Source organism: Thalassophryne amazonica, chromosome 17, assembly GCF_902500255.1.
Source record: "Thalassophryne amazonica chromosome 17, fThaAma1.1, whole genome shotgun sequence".
In the NCBI taxonomy this organism is placed as follows: domain Eukaryota; kingdom Metazoa; phylum Chordata; class Actinopteri; order Batrachoidiformes; family Batrachoididae; genus Thalassophryne; species Thalassophryne amazonica.
The window spans coordinates 9,784,621-9,810,234 of record NC_047119.1 but is presented as its reverse complement, the minus strand read 5'-3'; the positions used below and the strand labels follow the sequence as shown (position 1 = coordinate 9,810,234).

The window sequence follows — 25,614 nt, the reverse complement described above, 5'->3', positions numbered from 1 at the left end:
TGTATGCAGGTCAGTTCAGGACAGTGAACAGCTCACACTGGAATTTGATATTGGCCATATTAAAAAGAACAAGAGTAATCCGAGATTTCTGACGTCAGCCAATCCAGATCATGTCCAAAATTCAGTGGAGTCTTCCATGTCCTAATATCTATCTGTAGTGCAAATTTGGTGAGAATCTATGAAGTAGTTTTGATGTAATCCTGCTAACAGTACTAACAGTAATCCTTCAAAGCCTATGTAAAGTGAAACTTGTTCCAGAGTCTGGTGTTGCCGACCAAACAGTCCCCCTAAAACTCCGTCCCCCCGATGATGCAGTTCATGACGCAATTCACGGGTTAACACCTTGTCTCAGCTTCAAACTGCACTCCACTCATCATCGATCTCAGCGACAGATATCTGAAGCTTTTCTACAACAGTCATTTCCACATAAATTCAGCATTATTTTATCATAAAAGGCAGCAAAAGTGATCAGAGCATCGCGGCTAAACAAGCTGCTAGCTGGTGCGTTCACTGCGCGTTGGACATTTCAATGCATCATGGAGTTTCTGCTTAAAACGGCCTCATTTCTGCTTAAAACTGACTTTAGAATGATTTAAGAGGTTTGACCTTTATCATCTGATGGTTAATAATCTCATAAATCCATTTGATTGCTTTGGGTGAAGAGACTCTTTTGCTGTGGTCCAAAGTGACGCATGCACTAATGCAAAAGGCGGACCGTTTTTTGGGGGGCGGACCGTTCCGTTTGTGACACCGGATCTGGATCACCTCCTAAATTTAATGGGTTCTTCCATGGCCTAATATGTATCTGTGGTGAAAATTTAATCTGTGCAGTAGTTTTGACGTAATCCTGCTAACAGACAGACAGACAGACAGACAATTTATTCATTTGATTTGAGCATGAAGTCTTGCAGTGTGTACTGAGAGTTGGCACGGGTGCCAGGGTGGCTTTCCTCCTTAATCTTCTCGCACAGCCACCTGGTTGTGGAGAACTCCAGACTAATTTTGTTGTATTTCTTAATGATGGATGTAAATGAAATCCAATACAGATTCAGTGACTTAGAAATGTTCAGATATCCATCACCTGACTTGCAAAATAAAGCTGGCTGTAAAAGTGATGATTTATCTTCATAATATTCTTTATGTTCACTTGTGGCCTCTGAAACTGCCATGTTAAAAAATGGCTGGATTGATTGGCGTAAACGAGTGTAGCAAATGAATAAATTAATATTAAAAAAACACACACAAAAATTGCATCACTGTCCAAAAACATGTAGACTTCAGTGTATGTTTAGTAACTTCTACAGCCTGATCAGCTGCAGCCTCTCGTCCCGTGTCGTCTTTACGTCCTCTCCCTCCCGTTCCAGCTTCACATCAGCCTGTCCTCTGCTGAGTGCAGGTATCACCGCTAACGTTATTGAGGTGCACGAAGTGTGGTGCACGTCATCCAATCTCTCCCTGACCCTCTGAACTCCAGCCTTTGGCTCAAACATTAGCATGGAACTTCAGGAGCTGCACTGCCTCCTTTTGTCAGACTGCCGTTGTTCACGCGGTGACTAAAATAGACAAGCATGAATAAGTAAGGCTGAAAAATGGCAAGGGAGCTTCATCATGTCTAGCCTGTAAAAGCCTTAGGAGGTTTTTATAAATTGATGAGGGCGAGAGGGAATATAGTAACAGGAGCCTGCTCATTTGTCTGTCCATTCAGGTGCTCTCTGTGTCGTTTGGACAGTCGCACCTGCTGATCTGAGGAACACAAAGAGCCCAGCGGAGGCTCACGTTCATATAAACCATGTGCTGTATCATTTTCAACATTGTTGCGACCCCCCCCCCCCCCCCCCCCCCGCCTCTTGTTTTTCCATGTGAGCCTCCCTGCGATTAAAGGGGCAAGTAGAACAGCGTTCCCTTTATCCTTGCGCCGCACACCCTCCGGCTGCGGGTGACATTTCACCGCAAAGCGTTTCAAATAAATTGTTGATGATTTAAGTCCATTTGGAACTGATTGATTGGGTTCTAGAGCTGCGTGCCTCTGGTTTTAATTATTTTGTCGGAGCTTTTATTTGCCTGTGCGTTAATTATCATCAATCATTGGAGATGTTTATTGGTGAGTGGAGCTGCTGGAGCACTAAGACAAATGATGGTGAAATTGCTCTCATCATTGCAGGTCATACATCACCAGGAGATTGAGCTGCTCGGTGTAAAGGAGTCAGCCGGCGCACGTCAGGCTGACGGCGGTTTGAGAGAAGCTTCTTCCCGCTTCTCTCAGACCGCCGTCTTGGCCGAAGGATTAGTCCTTGGGCCAATACTTTGTCTGCTTTATGTAAATGATATCATGTCTGTCTCAAAATTACTTAAGTGTATTCTGTTTGCAGATGATACCACTTTATTTTATTGTGGAGAAAATATAAAAGCTGTAATGCAAATAGTAGAGAAAGAATTTCAGAAAACTATGAAATGGTTTATACTAATAGTTCGTCTTTAGATATTAGTAAAACTAAGTTTATGATTTTTTTGTAATAAAAAGAAAGAAATTGATGCATCATTATTGGCTCAAGGATCAGCGATTGAAAGACCACGAGATAAAGTTTTTAGCTGTTATGATCCATGAACACTTGTCATGGAAATTCCACATTGATAATGTCAAAGTAAAGATATCCCAAATTATAGCTGTGTTACATAAAGTTAAAGATTCTCTAAATAAAAGTGCACTGTTTCTATTGTATACTGATCCATATCTGATCTATTGTATTGAAGTGTGGGGAAGTTCATGTAAAACCTACGTTAATCCACTTTTCCTTTTACAGAAAAGGGCCATTAGAGTCATTAGTGGAAGTGGACACAGAGACCCAACAAATCGCTTATCTAAAGAATTAAAGACCTTGAAATTTAATGAATTGGTTGAATACAACCTTCTAAAAGTTATGTATAAAGCTCATAAATAAAAATTACCAGACAATTTGCAAAACAAATTTGCTAAAAGAGAAAGTAAATATCAACTAAAAGGAACTGAGGTTTTTACCAAACCCAGATTTAGAACAACTTTAAAGAAATGATTTATTTCAATCAAAGTTGTCAGTTTATGGAACAGTCACGATTGTAAAATTAAAACTTCCAAGTCCATTTATGTATTTAAAATTTTTTTGAAGTCTTTCTGTTGCAAAAATATAACTCTGCAGAGTAGTATTGTTGTTTATTATTATTTACTGTTTTATTATTGTTATGATTATTCATCATATTATTTGCGTGTTGTAATCTTCTGCAGCTGATTAGATGTCTGTGAGCAGCTCAGATAAACTGGAGCTGTTGATTTTGTGTTAAAAGGGGGCAGATATGATAAGCTGTTGCTTCTTTCTGCTCCTTTTCATTCATGATGAATGCTGTTGTTGCATTTGCCTTTTAAATGAAATAAATAAAGAAATAAAATAAAATAGCTTTAGCTAAGGTATAGTCCATAAACGCTGTATATCTCCCTCATGCTAATGTAAAGGTCAAGAAGTTGGCCTGGTACACCTCAGATGATGGTGGTGTATACCTGCTGAGGATCGAGGTGAATGAACATGCGAGGGATCACGGAGGGCAGGCTCCTCTGCCGGCTGTGCCTCCAGCTCTGGAGCAGCTTTTGCTGGGTCGCCAGCCTCTCACGCTCCCTCTCCACACTCCTCTGGCTTTCCCTGAGCCGCTCCAGGTTCTGCTGGTATTCTTCAAGCTGTTCCTCCAGCTCTTCCCTCTCACGCCTCAGCCTCTCCGCCTCCAGGTGGCACTGCCTCTCCCTCTCCTCCAGCTTGCTCTCCTGTTCCCCCTGCTGGTTCCGCCTGGTGTGGCACTCCTTCTCCCAGCGTTCTTTCTCCAAGCGCAGTTGATCCTGAAGGCGCTGTGCCTCCGCCAACTCCTCCTTCTGCTTCTCCAGGTTACGTTGTTTCTCCTGTTCTTGTAGGGTGTTGCCCCTGATGCTCGAAGGGTGTGGTCGCTGGGCACGGGGAGACAGCCGTTCTGTCTCCTGGAGGAGGATCCTCTGGACTTCATAGCAGCTGTCCTGGATGGTCACTGCGGCCTGGCAGTGAGACGGAAAGGCAGAGAAACAGGTTTATGCAAATGAACTTAGCTGCTCAGCCATCACCCGAATCACACAGGCAGAAGCTGATTTGAAAGTCAAAATGTGATGGAAATCATCACAAGGGTCCACTGTGTGCAAAAATACCACAAACTGACATGTAAAAAGATCCACCTGCCACTGGTGGACTGCAGTGCTATGGTTCACATGAAAGCAGGAAAAAGAAGACGCAAGAAGCAACAGAAGCAAACAAGCTAGGTCCTATCTTGACATCAGGTGTAGAATGGGAGAAATTATTTTGGGAGCGTGTCCATGTTTGATTTGCTCACAAGAGGGTGCATGAACTGGGTGCAAAGCTGGGTGCAAGTGGTGGGATTTACAGTATGGTGGTGGTGGTGGTGGTGGCATGGATTAATATGGTTTCACTTTGCAGGTTCACCTCACACATGCTGGCTGATGCCAACTGTGGATCTTAGCACTTTGGACATGGCTGTAAATAAACTGCTATATGCATTAGATCAGGTCAGGTCTGGGAGTAGAGGGTACTATCATGTTTCTGCATGTACCACACTATGGAAATGAATGGGGTTCAGGATGGAAACCACCCAGTCAGACAACCAGTTGGTCCCACCTCTCAAATTTCATGTACGAGGTCTGTGAGAAAAGTATCCGACCTTATTTTTTTTTTAAAAACCATATGGATTTGAATCACGTGTGATTACATCAGCCAAGCTTGAACCCTCGTGGGCATGCGAGAGTTTTTTCACGCCTGTTGGTGACGTCATTCGCCTGTGAGCACGCCTTGTGGAAGGAGTGGTCCAGCCCCCTCGTCAGAATTCCTTTGTCTGAGAAATTGCTGAGAGACTGGCGCCGTGCTTGATCAAAATTTTTTCAAAAACTGTGAGGCACATCCGAGTGGACACCATTCGAGAAATTCAGCTGGTTTTTGGTGAAACTTTTAATGGCTGATGAGAGATTTTGGATTGTTTCTATCGCTGTAAGGACTTGCGGACGGATTGGCGCGTTGGCTCGCAGCCGGCGCCGTGCGCCCACCACAGGAAAAACACCTCCGTTGGAAGCCTTAAGGACAAGCTGGAACATGCCCTGCTGTTAAACAATTTCTCAGATACTCACTCAACTGAAAGCCACCAAAAGCCGCCTGGATTTTACAAATGGTTATCAACACGGAGGTGTTTTTCCTGTGGCGGTCGTCAGTACGTCTTTCATTAAAAAAATCTCCTTTAACAGTGGAATGTCCAGATAAACTGCTGATTCCGAGCTCTTCTGAAACTTCTCTGTTCTCTCACGACGTCCTGGGTCAACAGAGGCTTAAATTTGGAGGTTTTCAGCTTGAAACAGGATGACGACGTCGCCTCGGAGCGCTGCGCGACGTCCCGCTCCGTGGGAAGTCCTTACAGCGATAGAAACAATCCAAAATCTCTCATCAGCCATTAAAATTTACACCGAAAACCAGCTGAATTTCTCGAATGATGTCCACTCGGATGTGCCTCACAGCTTTTGAAAAAAGTTTGATCAAGCACAGCGCCAGTCTATCAGCAATTTCTCAGACAATAAAAATCCGACGAGGGGGCTGGACCACTCCTTCCACAACGCGTGCTCACAGGCGAATGACGTCACCAACAGGCGTGAAAAAACTCACGCATGCAGATGTGGCTTGGCTGATGTAATCACACGTGATTCAAATCCATATAGTTTTTTTTTTAAATAAAACTGTCTGTTTCTTTTCTAATAGACCTCGTATCTGTTGCAACCAGATGAAACATGGTTGTGACCGTGGTCTCTTCTAGTTGGTTGGGGTCCTTAATACAGAGGCACCTGTGTGCTGGATCATGCCCAGAGAAACACACAACATGGTAATGTTTAGGGATGGGTATTGATAAGGTTTTATCGATATCGATGCCATTATCGATACCTCTTGTCACCTATGTCAACAACATTCTATTGAGTCTTTAACTAAATAAATATGAAATTGGTCACTGGATCCTTGATCACTGGACATTAATAGAAATAAACAAAATCTGTAGTTTTTGTCAAATGTATTTCCTTTCAGACATTAATGGCACAAAGGTCACTCCATACATAGCCTCTGAGCTGAGTTCAGCCAACTGTGCTGCAAGTCAGGATGTAATTCAAAAAGAATGCAGGACGTCTCAGTTTTGGAGGAAAAAACATTTTGGTCGATTGTAGTTTATTGTTTGTATTACAAGGTTTGGAAAGAGGTGTCATTTGATTTAAAACGGTGATTCTCTTTGAAGATATTAATTCAGAGCGGACTCTAACTTGACTCGGCAGACAGCAGCACAGTGTTTGGAGCTGTGCAAACGGAACGGAGGACGATTCTCGTTTCTTGACTGCAACAAGACCAGAGTCCCAGTTAGTGACTTTAATCCACACAAAAGTGACTCACAATTGACATCTTTAAATGGCTTTGGGAGGGGTTAAGAAGCGGACTTGCCGCTTCTGAAAAGCAGCGAAGCAGAGAACCAATGAAGCAGCGGATCAGAGCACTGCTTCATTGGTTCAAGCTTCAAGCAGAGTGATTACAAACCCGCTGCAGGGTCTGCAATCAACGTAGATAAATGATCAATTTCCTGGCAAACACCCTCAAAAACAACGGCTGCTCTGAAGTACCGATAAGGGAATCGTTAAGCAAAAAGGCTATTGATGTCGATGGATTTAATTATTCCTTAACGATTCTCGAAAAGAACCGGTTCTCAATACCCATCCCTCGTCATGTTGTAGCTAATGTTCCTTTACAACTCAAGTGATACATCTCGTGTGAGTTTCCCTTAGTTACCGTTCATCTGACATGAACCAGTTCATGGAACAAAAACAAACATAAGAAACTTTATATATTTTTTATGTTCCGGAACACAGCCATTTATTTAAAATAATGGTAACCAGTTAATATCGTTATTTTTTTGTCCTTGAAAAGATTTCCATTTGCAATGTCCGGTGAGGACATCAGACTTCATTAATGCTCCCACATGGTGGCGGTAATGCACTGTGTTGGTTCGCAAACCGCCAATAAACTCGACAGAAGAAGATAACGACAATCTGGTGAGGTTCAATTCCGCGGGACAAAGTGCTGACATCCCATGTTCCACTGAAAAATACACCCGGAGCAGACAAACATCAAGGGACGTCTTTAAAAACACTGCATTTTGCCTTTTTTGTATGTGTGTGTGTGTGTGTGTGTCTTGATGAATCAAATAGCATTTTTTTTTGTCACGACAACAACACTGAAGATATGTCAGATGGCTGAATGCTGGCAGGAATATATTTCAACTTAAATAATAACTTTTCTTGTTGACGGGACAACGCGCTGGAGTTCACTGGCTCAGGCTGAGAAACGCACCCAGAGCAAAAAAACTTTGATGGATTTCTTTAAAAATGCTGTGTTTTTCAGTAATATGCATGATAACGAATTCAAATATTTCCCAGACGTCATCTTACAAAACAAAACTGTCTTATTGTTGGGCTGTGATGTTGAATCTGACTGAAACGACCTAACAGGTCAGATTAAGACTTTACATTTACTCAGTATGTGAATGGTTTTAATATTTGAAGCAGTCCAAACTGTGTGTTCGCTTCTGAAACTAACTGGAGCTTTTGCTGCTGAGCCAATCAATGGGCAGGTACCAAAGGCTTCTCTGCAAGGCAGTGAGCAACACAGCGCCTTGTCCTTCAAAAATGCACAAAAACGTGAAACCATGCTTTTACTCGTCAATTCTGTTTGTCTTTTTCTCTTGTTCTGTGTGACACCCAACACAGACTGGCCCAGTGGACGCATCTCCCAAGAGTACGTTTTCCAGATATAGATTTCATTGACAGATGAGTCTAAAAGAGTCTAAAACAAGAGTCTAAAACGAGTTGAAGGAGTATGTCTCAAACTGTAGGATTTTGAGGCTGATTAACAGGAAGTCAGTCATATTTAACTGCAAAATGCAGATTAAAAACTGATTTTGAAAGCTACAACCCCTTTAAGCAAAGTCCCCCAAAGTCACCAGATAAGATACTCCGTAAGTGGGCAACAGTGAAGACTAATGTCACATAAATTTACTGAACCCTGAATGACACTGACAATATTTTTTTGGTTTCACAATAAAGACCTTCCACTGCAATCACAACAACATTCTTTTATTATTTATGAATCCTATCCAAAAGCTAGTTTTTGTTTCTATTCCAGACCACGTCCAACTTTCTTGTTTTTACTACATTTAATGATACTGCCTGAATATATTTTGAGGCGTCCTGCTGTCAAACCACAAACCGACAAAAAGATGCAGGAGAACACATTACAGGATATTGTTGGCGGGGGAAACAAAAGACCCTCCTAAGTTACTCGGTAATGAAAAGATCAGTCAGATCCTTTCTCTGGTAGCTCGCTGCCTTTGGGTTTAAACAGCTGAGCATTCTCCTCCATGCAGCTTGAAGGCAGAGAATAAGTCTTTATTAAGGGCAACTATGACACCAGCTCTGGGTACCTGCTCTCAGTGATAAAAGAGGTTTGTTTATTTGTTTGTTTGGCCAAAATGAGAATTATTTTACCACAATGTGCTCACCTGCAGGCTGTAGAGTAACCGGGTCAGGCTTTGGACACTCTGAGTGACCTGGTATCAGACAGAAATCACACAAAACATACAACTTAAGAAGCCTTTTATATTTTTCAAGCTCAATTTGAACGTTTTTACATAAAAAAATAACAAAGTGGTGTTCAACTACACTGTTTGTCATGCACAATCCACTCACACTGGTCTGAAATCCACAGTACAACAGCAGGGAGTCAAAAGGTGGAGTTGCAATCATGTAACATGTGCACCCCCTTGAGGTGGCACAGTGTATGTTCACACTGTTTAAAATGAAATCAGACCCAGGGAGTGAGAGAATTATTCTCTGGTATGTGTCATTTAACCCACAGGTCACAAAAAGCTGCAAACGGCAGCACAAATGTGATACGGTAATTGGATGAATGAATCTCTGCATCAATGTTTAATGGAGCAGCACCTTTGGGAACTAAACGGGCTTCTTCCTTGATAATAAGCTTATCAATGATTCATCACAATACAACAGAGTTATACTTCTGACATAGTGTCCTAAATTATTTAAACTCTTAATGCAACACATATGTGGAGAAACAGAAAGATGTGATATTCAGATGCAGGAGTAATACCTCTAACTCCTAAAGGGAAAATGCATATAATTTAATAGTACACTCGACTAAAGTGTTGAAATGTGTAGTTCAACCTCCTGCAAGCAAAATGCTTTTTAAAGACCAGCTTCTGTGTTGTACCTTGCAGTTGATGTCATTCGTGTCTGGTGTTTGTAGGTGAGGCAGCGGTGAAAGTATAAAGGGCCCAGACCAGCTCTCCTCATTGGCCTCAGGGTCTACAGGCGAGTTATCAGAGTCTGAGGGTGTCTGCAAAGGTGTCAGAGGACTGACAGAAGACACCGAGTCTGTATCGGAGTCCGGACTGAGGCTGGACAGAGTGGCTTTTAGGTTCTCAACTAAAAAACAAAAACAATACAACAAATAAAATGGGATTTTACTTTATAATAGCTGTTTTTGTTCAGTGGTGTTAGACAATATACTACGACTGATGACATAATCTTCTGATTTCATGCTGTGACATAATTATGGACATATACATGTATTCCTGCACGCTCTACAGTTTTCAGGTTTCCTCATGCCTAAAATTTGAGACTCTGTTTACTAAGTTTCATATAAGTTTCACAAAGATTTCTTCGATTTACAAGAAGCGATAACTTTCAGTACATTACAGAACACAACTACAGTATATTACAGTATACTATATTACAGTATTATGCAACATATCACTGTGCACATCTACAGTAGTGTTCAGAATAATAGTAGTGCTATGTGACTAAAAAAATTAATCCAGGTTTTGAGTATATTTCTTATTGTTACATGGGAAACAAGGTACCAGTAGATTCAGTAGATTCTCACAAATCCAACAAGACCAAGCATTCATGATATGCACACTCTTAAGACTATGAAATTGGGCTATTAGTAAAAAAAAGTAGAAAAGGGGGTGTTCACAATAATAGTAGTGTGGCATTCAATCTGTGAGTTCGTCAATTTTGTGGAACAAACAGGTGTGAATCAGGTGTCCCCTATTTAAGGATGAAGCCAGCACCTGTTGAACATGCTTTTCTCTTTGAAAGCCTGAGGAAAATGGGACGTTCAAGACATTGTTCAGAAGAACAGTGTAGTTTGATTAAAAAGTTGATTGGAGAGGGGAAAACTTATACGCAGGTGTAAAAAATTATAGGCTGTTCATCTACAATGATCTCCAATGCTTTAAAATGGACAAAAAAACAGAGACGCATGGAAGAAAACAGAAAACAACCATCAAAATGGATAGAAGAATAACCATAATGGCAAAGGCTCACACATTGATCAGCTCCAGGATGATCAAAGACAGTCTGGAGTTACCTGTAAGTGCTGTGACAGTTAGAAGACGCCTGTGTGAAGCTAATTTATTTGCAAGAATCCCCCACAAAGTCCCTCTGTTAAATAAAAGACGTGTGCAGAAGAGGTTACAATTTGCCAAAAAACACATCAACTGGCCTAAAGAGAAATGGAGGAATATTTTGTGGACTGATGAGAGTAAAATTGTTCTTTTTGGGTCCAAGGGCCGCAGGCAGTTTGTGAGACGACCCCCAAACTCTGAATTCAAGCCACAGTTCACAGTGAAGACAGTGAAGCATGGTGGTGCAAGCATCATGATATGGGCATGTTTCTCCTACTATGATGTTGGGCCTATATATCGCATACCAGGTATCATGGATCAGTTTGGTTATGTCAAAATACTTGAAGAGGTCATGTTGCCTTATGCTGAAGAGGACATGCCCTTGAAATGGGTGTTTCAACAAGACAATGACCCCAAGCACACTAGTAAACAAAAAGCAAAATCTTGGTTCCAAACCAACAAAATTAATACCTTGCAGATGTGAAGAAATCATAAAAAACTGTGGTTATACAACTAAATACTAGTTTAGTGATTCACAGGATTGCTAAAAAAGCAGTTTGAACGTAATAGTTTTGAGTTTGTAGCGTCAACAGCAGATGCTACTATTATTGTGAACACCCCCTTTTCTACTTTTTTTTACTAATAGCCCAATTTCATAGCCTTAAGAGTGTGCATATCATGAATGCTTGGTCTTGTTGGATTTGTGAGAATCTACTGAATCTACTGGTATCTTGTTTCCCATGTAACAATAAGAAATATACTCAAAACCTGGATTAATCTTTTTAGTCACATAGCTACTACTATTATTCTGAACACTACATTTAGGTGCATTTAGGTGTCTCACCTTCTTGCAAAGCTGCAGCGAGCAGCGCAGTAGCTTGGGGCGGCTCCTGTACGTGCGGCTGGACAAGAAGTTGTGGTTCGAGAGGCTGAGCTTCCATTCTCCCACTCAGAGCTGCGAGCTCTGTGTAGATCTGCAGCTTCTCCTCCAGGCTGGAGCAGATCTGCTGGTCCTGACTCATTAGGCTCTCTGAGTTTATTCAAGAGGTCAAGGATTAAATCACTGTAGAACAGCGAGTATGACAGTGTGATGAAAAACAAACAAACCTTGTAATTTATGGATCTTCTGAACACGAGCATCTGCAGCACGCCTCTCCTCTTCAGATTCACTTGTGTATTCTTCCTCTTCCTCCGGACAGCTTAAGTAGTGTAAATTACAACACAAAATAAATCTGACATTATAAATACGTGTAGTTACCAGGCAGGGCAACTGAAATGATCTTTTGCATGATGTTGTTGTTGTTTACAGCTGGGTGGAGTGGGATAATGCAGATAAATGTGAAGTATAGACCTGGAATTGAACCCTGGCCTACTGGTCATCTAACTCTTATTCCATCAAGTCACTTGCTCTATGTGAGGAGGTTTTGCAAATCTGGGGCTCTAACTGTTCAAAAATGTATAAAGCTTTGTCATTCTCAGTTCAAACGGACCCAAAAATCACAAACACACCTCTCTACAGCGTCTCTGATGAGCCGCATCCACATGTTCCGTTCATCTTTGGAGGACGTGTGAACCTCGTACATTTCCGGGCCAGCAGTTGATGCACTGATCAAAAACATCCCTCTCTCCTCATTTGCTACTTCTCGCACAATTAATTTTTGCAGCATGATTACTGGTGGCTTCTGGTCCTGCAGCACATTCAAAGCAAGGAGACTATGGTGATACGTAACATGATAATCAAATCAAATCAATTTTATTTATATAGCGCCAAATCACAACAAACAGTTGCCCCAAGGCGCCTTATATTGTAAGGCAAGGCCATACAATAATTACGGAAAAACCCCAATGGTCAAAACGACCCCTGTGAGCAAGCACTTGGGAACAGTGGGAAGGAAAAACTCCCTTTTAACAGGAAGAAACCTCCAGCAGAACCAGGCTCAGGGAGGGGCAGTCTTCTGCTGGGACTGGTTGGGGCTGAGGGAGAGAACCAGGAAAAAGACATGCTGTGGAGGGGAGCAGAGATCAATCACTAATGATTAAATGCAGAGTGGTGCATACAGGTACATAATGGCCGAACATAACACGGGTAACAGATTATAAACAACATCGCTGATCACAGTGACATAACTGATATCAGTCTGACGTGATGAGCGGTTTGCGTACCACAGCCGCAAATGTGTACTTCTGGTCTTTCTCCTGTAGGAAGATGAGCGTGTCTGTGAGGAGGAGGGCCATGACATCTGTGGAAGCAACGACAAGCAGGAAAACATCACCAGCATGATCATAGAGTATATTCACATCATCCATTCATTTATTCATTCTATCCAGTTTCAGGTCACGGTGGCAGCAGACCAAGCAGCTCATCCCACATTTGTTTAAGTCCTCCAACACTTCTTGGGGGATTCCGAGGCATTCTCAAGCCAACTGCAGAATATGACCCCTCCAGTGTGTCCTGGGTCTTCCCTGGGGCATCGTCCAGTTGGTTGCACATGGAAGACCTCTTTAGGGAGACAACCAGAGGGCATCCTCACCAGATGCCTTCATCGATCACACGCTCCATCATACCCCCACTTGTGAACAAAGACCTCAAGATACTTGAACTCCTCCGCTTCGGGGCAACAACCCTTCCCTGTCCAACAGGGGGTCCTGCTTTTTTCTCCCACCGAGAACCACGGTCTCAAATTTGTACATGCTGATCCTCATCCCAGTCGCTTCACACTCAACCTCAAACCTTCCCAGTGTACCCTGGAGGTCACTGTCTGATGAAGCCAACAGAAGCACATCATCCGCAAAAAAGCAAAGATACAATTCTGATGTCACCAAACTGGACACACTCCAATTACAGACTGCGACTTGAAATATTTCCATCAATGGATGGATAAATAACATATTCTTTAACCATCCTGACTGTCTCACCTTTTAGTCGACCCGTGGCAGTCTTCCACAGGAGCACGCCCTGATGGTTGAGTATTTGTCCCGGTCTCATCATGTCCTGTTTGCGGAATATATGCCCGTTCTTCAGCTTTGCAGCGCTGCGATTCTCCATGCGGTTCCACAGTTCCTGCAGGCGTTGATGTCGCTCGTATTCGCTGACCTTCAGGTCTACAGCTGTTATCACCTCCCGAATGTGGGCCAATGCTTTTGACAGGTCTTTATGTTCCTCTGTGTCCACTGACAGATACATAAAGACAGATTTAAAGACTGAAAATGTCTGTTTCTATTTGCTGAAAGGATCATAAGCTCATTTATTATACATCTGACTGAAATCCTTTGTTATGATTGGCTGATTCACGTGTAATAATTGCAATACTTTTCACAATAAATCATCCAAAGTTAACAATAGCCACATTACTGACTTATGAGTGATTGCGGACTGATTTTGTCAAAACAGGGCAACAATGTTTCATGCATGCGCAGGGGTGATGCGTCGCAGACGACATCATGGCGGACAGCAGAAGGTTTGCGTCCGTGGATACTGATGGGATCAATGCTCTTCTATCCAAGAAAGACAGTGAGAGTACCGTGAAAAGTATCAAGAAAAGTTCCGCACTGTTCAAGGAGTTTTTAGCGAAGGACGACGGGAAAAATTTGCATGGTGTTTCACCCGACGAGTTCGAGAAGCTTCCCACTGCCACACTCCACCATGAACTGGGACAGTTCTATGCATCAGTGCGCTCTAAGTCTGGCCAGAGGCTGAAACACAGTACCATGAACTCACTACGGTACGGGATATCCAGGTACCTTAAGGATAAGGGTATTGACATTATGGGGAATCCTGAGTTTCTAGTAAAAATAACCAAAATTAGAAATTTAAATAAATTATTTGTTTCTAGTAAATTTAAATTATTTGTTTATAGTAAAAATAACCAAAAATAAAAAGAATAAAAAATGACTTGGCAAATGTTTCACACAATTGTAAAGATAAATTTATTAACTACACAGATGTATAATAAAACAGATGGTGACTGGTTTATCGGGGAGCGCTGCCAGATAAACCAGTCACTATTTGTATAATGCTGCAATATATGACCTTGCCAGCAGGTGGCAGCAGAAGACCGACCTTGGGTATATTGCAGAATTCTCTCCAGCAGCACTGGGTACTTTGTAATCCTTTGGGTTACCAGCAAGATGCATTCGGGGATCTCCCTGCGTCTCACCATGGAATTATTACCTTGTTGCTTGAATAAGAAACATAAAAGATTATGCTGCAGCTCTGTGATCAGGACAGCAGTTTTGTCACTATTTAAAGGTGTCTTGAACAGGGTTCTAGCTAGTACCATTTTAGTGCCGGGTAAATTACATGATCGCGGCTCACGACTGGGAGTTTATACCTCTAAAATGTTATTGGTAAACCCTATTTTATCCATTTTGAGTGGTTTTAGATGCACTGAAAGCAAGAATAATAGACAAAAAAAAAATGACATTTATGTTGTAACATTTGTAATACCAAAGTTCTTTTTAAATTGTTTCTGTCAAAGTCTAAGTTAATAAAATAAATAAGGTTGAAAAGGTTAAAAATACACTAATATTTGATGGGCATATAGCATTTGATCTCTTCTTTCATCCAGTGAAGCAGGTAGTTTCCCCAACATGTTTGAGTGGGATTGCATTACTTGAAAAAAAAAATAAATAAATAAAATAAAATAAGAAAACAATATAACCACTAACTGACTTGTTTGAACAAGGACTGAATGGGGCAATTTACTGCCGGAATAGTAGGGGGCGCGACGTGAAGAATAAGGCAGGACTTTCTTTCCACCTGCACTGCCACTGTTCCTGTACAGTTTTATGGTTTCTGGTTGTTTTTGTCCCCCTTTTTCTGGACCAGTCTGTCTCTCTCAACAAGCTCCGCTTCTTCATACAATCATCACCCTCCAAACCAACATTACAGCACGTGTCATTTCCCTCCATGAATTGTGGGTCAGTTGAATGTCTTTGTAGTTTTTCAACTCCATGTTGTAAAGTCAGTTATGTTTGTGGACATTTCTGCCAAACGTTCCTCTATTTGATCTACGATTGAACTGTAATCAACATGCGCACTGCAAAAACTTTTCAAATATGAAGGGAGAGGAAGGAGTGAAACTGGAAAAGTGACCAATCACAGGCCTTGTGGTCTCCATTGTTTCGACAGGGCTTGGAGAGGGTACGCAGTGACAAAGACGGCTCTGCTCTGAAGTGGTTGTTTTTGGTTCACCACACCCAGGGATGTGTGTGAAACTTAACACCATATTACAGTGCAGGCAGCAACCAGCATTTTGTTAATAATCGCTAGCCTTGAATAAAGGCCTGCCTCATTTAGGTGCAGAGTCTGAGCACAGTTTGAAAAAAAATAAACACCTGGGCTTTAAATCAAGGAAATATGGTACTCACTAGTTACTGCAAAACAGTGCAAGACTGCAGACAGCAGTGACTTTACAGAAACACTTAAAAAAAAGCACATTCAGAGGCTAAAATTGCCTCTGGATAAGAACATGGTCAGACTACAACCCACATATGTACAGCTTTTCCCACACAGACAGCCATTAGACCTGTTATAAGACTCCAACTGATGTTTCTTCTGTTCAATGCAAAGAAGGTAGGGTTGGAGAGGAGTGGCTGAGAAGGCAAGAATTGTTTTGATCCTGAAAATACAGCTACTGCAAAACAGGACACCTTTAAGGCAATCTACAAAACAAAAAAATGCTGTCAAAAGTTTAGGTACCTTAATGAAGCTCTGAAATCTCTTGTTATGCTGTTGAAGGTCTTTGAAGAAGCTAACCGCTTCATTGTGCCGACTGCAAAAGTCTCCATAAATCTGCTTCATTTTCTCTCCATTCTCACCTGAAAACTGTAGAAGAGTTATGTCCAGATGAATAACTCCTACACACGTTTACATTTGCAACAGTACAGAGGAGGTGTCAAATTCAACCACACAAAGGAGCACACAAGGTCATACGTACTCATCACTTCAATTAAAACTCAGCCTGACTGTACACCAAGATGCTAAAAAAAGATGAAGTTCAGTTTCTTCACAACATCAACTGTTTGGTTGGTAAATCACACCTTTGCAACAAACATTGCGGAAGACTGTGTGACCAAACACGTTCAATGACAGCACCCTCAAGCCCTGTAGAACTATCCCACACACACTTAGGTCAAACATATTACATTACTATGATGTGTCATCATGAGCATTATGTACCAACTCAGTGAATGAATATCTTACTGCTGTACTCACAACTGGCAAAGTCAGATTAGTGCAGCAGCTAAGAGAATATTTAGAGCAAACTCATGCAAATAGTGATACAAGCACCAAAGTTGACACAAATACTCCTTAGACATTAACATTGCTCTTTTGAAAAAGCCGACTGGCCACTTGACTTTTCAATAGGTGGCCAGGTAGGGAGGGGTCAAATGAAGAGTCACACAGGGGTCAAAATTAGAAATGCTCAAATCATTTTGAAAACGACACCACATTATTTGTCTGATCGTAAAGATTCCAAAAAATAGTTTGGACTATCTATGACTGAATGATCAGGAGTTATGGGGTAAAAACAGCAAAAATGGTCACAAAGGGGTCAAAAGTTAAAGTTGCACCAATTTTGGAAAAAAATGATACAAATTATTAGTTGAGTTAACGGTGTTTTAAAAAGGACCATGTATCATGCTTAGTTATCATGTTATGGGGTAATATATGTCACATGTTCAAATCCAGTGGACGCTGACCTTGTTTGACCTTTACTTTGGAGACCAAACACTCAACACAATCAAAACTATTCCATTTAATAATCCTATTAGAAATGTCTAGGGAGTATTTGTGCCAACTTTGGTGCTTATTTGCATGACTGTGTCAGTTATCTGCTGCACTAGATGTGGGGGAAGTGTTGTTTTCTGGGAGCAGCGTGATATCACTGAACAACGCTGCAATCTTTCGAGATTGTGGAAAACCTGAGTGAGGAAGCATTGAGTACCTGAGCATTCTCATACTGAAACCGGCCTTTGGTAAAGCAACGTTTCTGTCTATGTAACACAGAGTGGGTGTGGGTGTTACCCCTGGAAAAGCTCCAGGATATGTTAATCCTGCTCACATCATAAGCACGGCTTTTACAGTCTGTTTTACTTTAAAGCTTAACCTCTCCTGGAACATTTTCTGGATTTCCACTGCATTTTGTCAGGAAGGGCCAAAACAGTACCAAGAGGAAAAAAACTGAGTGCTACTCCCGACTTAGAACAAGACCCCAAATTGACTTTTCATACAAATACATTCCAACCACTGTTTCTCAGCTATAGCGGATGTGTGCTGCTTCAGCAAATAAGGTCTTGAAAGCTTTGCAAAATGGGTGGTGGAGATGATTAGACTCATTCCATATACTGACATGTTTGCCATTACTGGAAGGCCTAGCATCACACTAGCTACCTAGATTACTCAAATCCTTCATCCCTTTTGAATGAATGAATGAATGAATGAATGAATGAATGAATGAAAACTGTTTATTTCGAACATTTGATACAACAACAATTACAAGATAGATCAGTAAAGACAACAACAAAAAAGTTCCTACTGTGTACCCAACATGTCCGAAAAGGGGTAGGGTGAAGCATCAGCTTATTTATCCCTACCCCTTCTTCCCCACAACCAGTAATACCCTTTGCCACATATACACATAGATTTCTACACACCTAAACCGATATCAATATATATATATACACATATATATACACAAACAAATATACACCTACACATACCTACTTACATACAAAATACTATATATTTACAAGCCGAAGCAAAAAACAAAAACACCCTAACCCTCATTACCCTTCCTCCTCCCTATACCCAGAAAAAAACATATTTTTGTACCGCTGTTTGAACTGGTTCATGCTTGGACATTGCTTGAGCCCCACTCCCAATCTGTTCCACATCCTCACCCCACAGACAGAAATACAGAAACCTTTTAATGTTGTTCGTGCCCACTGATGCTTTAAATTAAATTTCCCCCTCAGACTGTAATCCCCTGATCTGTTAAAAAACATATTTTTAATATTTGCTGGAAGTAAATTGTTTATTGCTTTATACACAATTTGTACTGTTTGAAAATGAACCAAGTCTGTGAATTTTAAGAATTTGGATTGTAAAAATAGTGGATTTGTATGATCTCTATAGCCAGTATTATGAATAATTCTTATAGCTCTTTTCTGCATTACTGATAGTGATTGTGTTGTACCTTTATAAGTATTACCCCATACCTCTGCACAGTACTGTAAATATGGTAAAACCAGTGAGCAGTAAAGAATGCGGAGTGAGTTGTGGTCCAGAATATGTTTCGCTTTGTTTAGAACTGAAATGCTTCTTGACAGTTTACTTTGTATATGTTTTATATGAGTCTTCCAGTTTATCTTATCATCTATTATCACCCCCAGAAACTTATTTTCATGTACCCTTTCAATATCTACCCCCTCGACTTGTAACTGAACCTGTATGTCTGTATTACAATAGCCAAATAACATGTATTTTGTTTACTTAAGTTTAATGATAATTTGTTTCTGTCAAACCATATTTTCAATTTTCCCATTTCTATACTGATCTTCCTCAGTAACTCCTGCAAATCCCCCCCTGAACAAAAAATGCTTGTGTCATCTGCAAATAATACTAATTTTAATATTTTGGAAACATTGACAATATCATTTATATAAATTAGAAACAGTTTTGGACCCAGTACGCCACAAGCATTGTCCAAGCATGATGATGTATATTCCCCCAACTTCACAAACTGTTTTCTGTTACTTAAGTAGCTTCTCACCCAGTGCAACACCAACCCCCTAATCCCATACTGTTCAAGTTTATTGATTAATATGTCATGATTAATTGTATCAAAAGCCTTTTTAAGGTCTATAAATATTCCAACTGAATGTAATTTGTGGTCTATGGCATTTGTAATCTCCTCAACTGATTCTATTAATGCAAGTGATGTTGAACTATGTGCTCTGAATCCATATTGACTATCAGTAAGTAATTTATGTTTATTTATGAATTTGTCTAATCTATTATTGAATAACTTTTCTAATAATTTGGAAAATTGTGGAAGCAAAGAAACAGGTCTATAATTTGTGAAGTGGTGTCTATCCCCAGTCTTATACAGCGGCACAACCTTAGCTATTTTCATTTGATTGGGAAATTTACCGGTTTGAAATGATAAGTTACAGATGTATGTTAATGGTTCTACAATCCATTCAATGACCTGTTTTACCACCACCATATCAATTTCATTTAAATCGGTAGATGTTTTATATTTACAATTATTCACAATGTCTATAATTTCATTTCCATCCACTGCTGTGAGGAACATTGAACAGGGATTTCTTTCTATGAGATTATTATCCCAATCCTCAGGTTGGGAATCGGGAATTTTTTCTGCCAAGCTTGGTCCAATATTTACAAAAAAATTATTAAAACCGTTGACTACCTCATCCTTATTTTCCTTCTTGACATTATTATCAATGAAATACTGAGGGTAACTCTGTTTTTTATTACCATTTTTGATAATGCTATTTAATATATCCCATATTCCTTTAATATTGTTTTTGTTATTATAATATGTTACTATAATATTCCTTCCTACATACCCGTATAATATTAGTTAATCTATTTTTGTATTTCTTATATCTATTTTCTGCCTCTTTAGTCTTTAGTTTTATGAATTCTCTATACAGTGTATTTTTCTTATTACATGCATTTCGTAACCCTTTCATCATCCATAGTCGAGCTTGGATTTTTTGTTTTCTTAGTCAATTTTTATCATATAATGATGTAAATATTTGTAAAAAAGTTTCATATGCACTATCAACATCACTTTCACTGTATACCTTTTCCCAGTTTTGCTCCTGTAAATCCTTCTTTAGTGTGTTCATGTTTTCCTCTGTCCGCACTCGCCTGTATTTTATTTTCTCCTCTGGCTGATTCCGCCGATGGTTTCTATTATAAACGATGAAAACTGGTAGATGATCACTAATGTCATTGATTAATAATCCACTCACAGTGTTATTCTCAATATCATTGCTGAATATATTATCAATTAAGGTGGCACTATGAGATGTAATTCTGCTTGGCCTGGTGATTTTTGGATATAAACTCATACTGTACATTATACTGATAAATTCATCTGTTATTTTATGCTTATTTGGATTGAGCAGATCAATATTTAAGTCACCACAAATGAACACAGTTTTTTGATTAGTTTTTGAGAACATTTTTCCCATACAGTCAGTGAATGTTTCAATACTAGATCCTGGTGCTCTATATATACAGCTGACTAATACATTTTTGCTTTTTTCTTCACATATTTCAATAGTTATACATTCTAATAAGTTATCAATCACAGTTGTCATATTGTCTACTATTTTATAATCCATGTTCTTATCCACATACACAGCCACTCCTCCTCCACTCTTATTTTTTCTGTTTACACAGTTAAATTCATATCCATCCAGTTCAAAATCCATTCCTTTATCTTCATTGATCCATGTTTCTGATATAGCAATTATGTTAAATATTTTTTTAAACTGACTTAAATATTCTTTAATGTTGTTAAAGTTTGCATATAGACTTCTGCTGTTGAAATGGATTATTGCTAATTTGTTATCCGTTTTAATGATCCGATTAAACTGTTCATCTGTATAATCAATCAATCAATTTTTTTATATAGCGCCAAATCACAACAAACAGTTGCCCCAAGGCGCTTTATATTGTAAGGCAAGGCCATACAATAATTATGTAAAACCCCAACGGTCAAAACGACCCCCTGTGAGCAAGCACTTGGCTACAGTGGGAAGGAAAAACTCCCTTTTAACAGGAAGAAACCTCCAGCAGAACCAGGCTCAGGGAGGGGCAGTCTTCTGCTGGGACTGGTTGGGGCTGAGGGAGAGAACCAGGAAAAAGACATGCTGTGGAGGGGAGCAGAGATCGATCACTAATGATTAAATGCAGAGTGGTGCATACAGAGCAAAAAGAGAAAGAAACAGTGCATCATGGGAACCCCCCAGCAGTCTACGTCTATAGCAGCATAACTAAGGGATGGTTCAGGGTCACCTGATCCAGCCCTAACCATAAGCTTTAGCAAAAAGGAAAGTTTTAAGCCTAATCTTAAAAGTAGAGAGGGTGTCTGTCTCCCTGATCTGAATTGGGAGCTGGTTCCACAGGAGAGGAGCCTGAAAGCTGAAGGCTCTGCCTCCCATTCTACTCTTACAAACCCTAGGAACTACAAGTAAGCCTGCAGTCTGAGAGCGAAGCACTCTATTGGGGTGATATGGTACTACGAGGTCCCTAAGATAAGATGGGACCTGATTATTCAAAACCTTATAAGTAAGAAGAAGAATTTTAAATTCTATTCTAGAATTAACAGGAAGCCAATGAAGAGAGGCCAATATGGGTGAGATATGCTCTCTCCTTCTAGTCCCCGTCAGTACTCTAGCTGCAGCATTTTGAATTAACTGAAGGCTTTTTAGGGAACTTTTAGGACAACCTGATAATAATGAATTACAATAGTCCAGCCTAGAGGAAATAAATGCATGAATTAGTTTTTCAGCATCACTCTGAGACAAGACCTTTCTGATTTTAGAGATATTGCGTAAATGCAAAAAAGCAGTCCTACATATTTGTTTAATATGCGCTTTGAATGACATATCCTGATCAAAAATGACTCCAAGATTTCTCACAGTATTACTAGAGGTCAGGGTAATGCCATCCAGAGTAAGGATTTGGTTAGACACCATGTTTCTAAGATTTGTGGGGCCAAGTACAATAACTTCAGTTTTAGCAACAACAATAATAGCAACAACTGTCATTGATATTTGAGAAGAAATTATTGTCCGGGTCTATATCGTGCTCCAAGTCCAGTACATTGTGGTCTGTGTATTTAAATGTTCTCAGTTCTACTTTTCCATGATCAGCAATCCTTTGAGTTATATCCTTCTTGTCTCCAGATGTAGATGAATAGGTAGTAGATGAATAGGTTCCTCTGGTCTGTGTCATGGTGTTGTGATGTGTTTGTGTCCTCATACCTTATTGGTCATATTTGTCCAGATCCTCGCTTTAAGAAACACTATTGTTCATATTTGTCCAGCTCCTCGATGTTCCTTATTGCCATGACTTTTGCTTGTTCTGGTGATCCGTTCAGTTTGATGAATATTTTACAGTTTGAAGTCCATGTGTGCTGGATTTTTCCCTGTTTCTTCAAGAAGCGTGCTTTCCTGGCGATGTCGGCATTCCGTTTGGTGAGATGTTCATTGATGAATACGTTTGTCCCTTTCAGTTTTCTTCCTTGTTTTAACAGTGCTGTTTTGTGTTTTCTGTTGATGAATCTCATGATGACGGTTCGTTTATCACCGTCATTTCTCCGGGGCAGAGGGTGGCACGCTTCAATGTTATTTAAATCCATTTCTATACCTTTAGATAGGAGGAAATCAGCAACCTGTTTTTCCACAGAGCTGACCTCCTGTTCACTGGGCTCCCCTCTGCTCTCATCTGTTACCGCCCGTGCGTAGGACCGTGGTTTGATGTGAAGACCTGTGATGATGACGTCGTTAATTCTGGTGTACTGCTCCAATTCAGCCACTCTATTTTCCAGCTGCACCAGATGCCGGTCTTTCTCGGCATTCTGGAGCCGTAATGCCTTCACCTCCTCCACCAGATCCATGATTGATTTCTGTTGCTGCTTCACAACAGAAATCTCCTCTGATAGAAAGTCCAGAGATTTTTTAATATCGTCACCTTCCTCCGCTGTCAGAACCTTCTTAGACCCCATGGTCGGCTTATGAGCAGCTTGTCGATCGCCGATGTTAACAGCCTGCGTTGTTTGTCACCGGGATGGATCTGCACTGCGCTGGTGCCGCGCGGCCTCGGTGTTTCCGCGCTGATGGATCCGCGGTGGCTGCACGAGGCCTCGGGGAAGCGGCACTCGTGACGCGCGGCTCTAATGACGCAGCGCGCGGCCTCAGTGAATTCACCACGTTGGGCGGGCCTCGGACGTTGTTGCTGTCCAGTCGCGGGGCTAAGTTGCCAGTTGAGGTGGTATTCCCACTGTCCGGGTTGGCAAACACCGGCGTGGCAGATGGCAACTACAAACACCACCTCTGAAAACTCAGGTACAAACTTTTTGCAGCTCGCTCTGACGACACGCAGCTCTGGATCTTTTCTCTGGATCTCAAATTTCTTACCACCTCTGTGGGTAATGAAGTGCAACATGATCTGTTCTTCTACATCTTATGGGCAACAAATGTCTAGAACCTGACTTATGACTGCACACTCAGACTACAAATAGCTGTTGACAAAGTCATGTTCACCAGGAATACAGAGACAGGAGAGATGGAAAGAAAACAGAGCAAAATAAAAAGTGTGCGAGGAAGCGATGCGCGTGTGAATGAGAGGGTTCAATAAGACAGATTAATTCTCCTACGTGTTACTCATGGTTTATTACAATTACATACTGTATATCCATAGTTCCCAACATGTGGATGGATGGATAGCTTTTATTATCATTGTCATTACAACAAGATAATTTTATCAAATGTCCTTCCTGATGCAGCTCCAGATGCACAGGTGATCGTCAAACAGGGACCTTCTCACTATTGGACAAGGATATTAACACTTGACCCGTCGTGTTCTCCAAATCTGCAACATGATCAAAGCTTATATATATTTGAACAATAAAAACTCTGACAGTGCTCGTTTGCTTGATTTGTGCAGGTTATCCTCACAAACCAGAACGGTCTTCCAGCGACCGTGAGGCAGTCGGAGTCCATGGACATTTTTAAGTCATGACTTAACGCCCATTTTTATTCTCTTTCTTATGAATAGTTTTTATTTTTTATCTGTTTTATTCTTTTACTTCTGTTTTTAATTATGTATTTGATTTTTTTTTTATTCATTTTTAATTATCAATTTATTTTTTTATGTTGAATTGTTCTGTGTGAGGCGCCTTGAGACGGCTTTTGTTGTGATCTGGTGCATTATAAGCTGATTAAATTGAATTGAAACCATTTAATTTATTCCAATGAACCAAAAGTAATGCCAAAAAGTCATACATGTCCCATGTCTTCATCAGCCACAAGGCTGTGATGAAGTCACAAGATGGTGTAATTTTCACCTGGAAAAGTCAGAAATCCGTTATTCTTACCGTAATCTAACCATAACCTGAACCCTAATGCACTAATGTGTGGAAATTTGTAGAAATATACACAAAATATTGTGCTTTAAGTTTTTGTGTGATATCACTATGAGAACACATTGTTTTGTTCCACCTGCTGGGCCAACTCAATCTGTTAAAACTGGACCATCATAAATAAAGCGAGTTATGTTGAGAGCTTGATTTAAAGTTGTATTTAGCCTGTGGACCTTAAGTTTGACTCCCAGGGGACCATTTTACCTGTTGGAGCAGGATGTCTCCTATTTGCTGAATGAGGTAGTTCCTGTGTCCCTGGGGTTGGGCTGAGCCGTGCCGCCGTTCCCTCATGGCACTGAAATAGTTGTGGTGGAAGAGAAGCAGCTGGTCCAGACAGGGAAAGACCCGCTCTACCGTTTCTGCATCTAGCTGCACTTCTTCCCTCATCCCTCGGCGGAAAATCTCAGCCATGATGTGCAGAGTTTGTAGGTGGTGAAGCTCTGTCAGCATCAGCTCTGCACCCAACATGTAAGAAGTGATTCACATTTAGAATAGCCCACAGTGCGACAGCAGCAAAAGGTTTTAGGAAACAGTTTACCATAGATAACGTCCTGCCTTTTGACGGCTCGTTTGTCCTGCTTCTTGCAGAATTTGTGCTCTACTGTTAGACTCCATGACTCAGCCTCGTAATCCACGGCATCGGCCATGATGTCGCTGTGGATAATTGCATCCACACAATCTAAACAGAGGAGGATAAACTACTTGTAATTACAAATGCTGGTATTCACTTTCATTCTTTCAGGGGAAGGGGGCAATCTGAAAAGCAGTTTTAAATCTTTGAAGAAAAGCCAAGATAAAGATAAAGATCGACTTTATTTATCCCGAACAAAGTTATTTTGCCAGAGTACAGAAACAGTAA

The 25,614-nt window shown here is 40.6% G+C and overlaps 1 protein-coding gene across 4 annotated transcripts in view; it reads right to left on the bottom strand.

Annotated features, from left to right (window-relative positions):
- arhgef28a (Rho guanine nucleotide exchange factor (GEF) 28a) overlaps positions 1-25,614 on the bottom strand; it is a 127,751-nt gene that overhangs the window by 14,521 nt on the left and 87,616 nt on the right. For all 4 annotated transcript variants that reach the window (XM_034192392.1, XM_034192394.1, XM_034192393.1 and 1 more), the window contains 12 exons: positions 25,294-25,434; positions 24,960-25,210; positions 16,265-16,390; positions 14,624-14,741; positions 13,480-13,734; positions 12,727-12,803; positions 12,073-12,251; positions 11,671-11,762; positions 11,408-11,593; positions 9,363-9,577; positions 8,635-8,682; positions 3,530-4,048 (listed from right to left, as the gene is read on the bottom strand). In XM_034192392.1, coding sequence (XP_034048283.1) covers positions 3,530-4,048; positions 8,635-8,682; positions 9,363-9,577; positions 11,408-11,593; positions 11,671-11,762; positions 12,073-12,251; positions 12,727-12,803; positions 13,480-13,734; positions 14,624-14,741; positions 16,265-16,390; positions 24,960-25,210; positions 25,294-25,434 — 2,207 coding nt within the window. The remainder of the gene's footprint in view (positions 1-3,529; positions 4,049-8,634; positions 8,683-9,362; positions 9,578-11,407; positions 11,594-11,670; positions 11,763-12,072; positions 12,252-12,726; positions 12,804-13,479; positions 13,735-14,623; positions 14,742-16,264; positions 16,391-24,959; positions 25,211-25,293; positions 25,435-25,614) is intronic.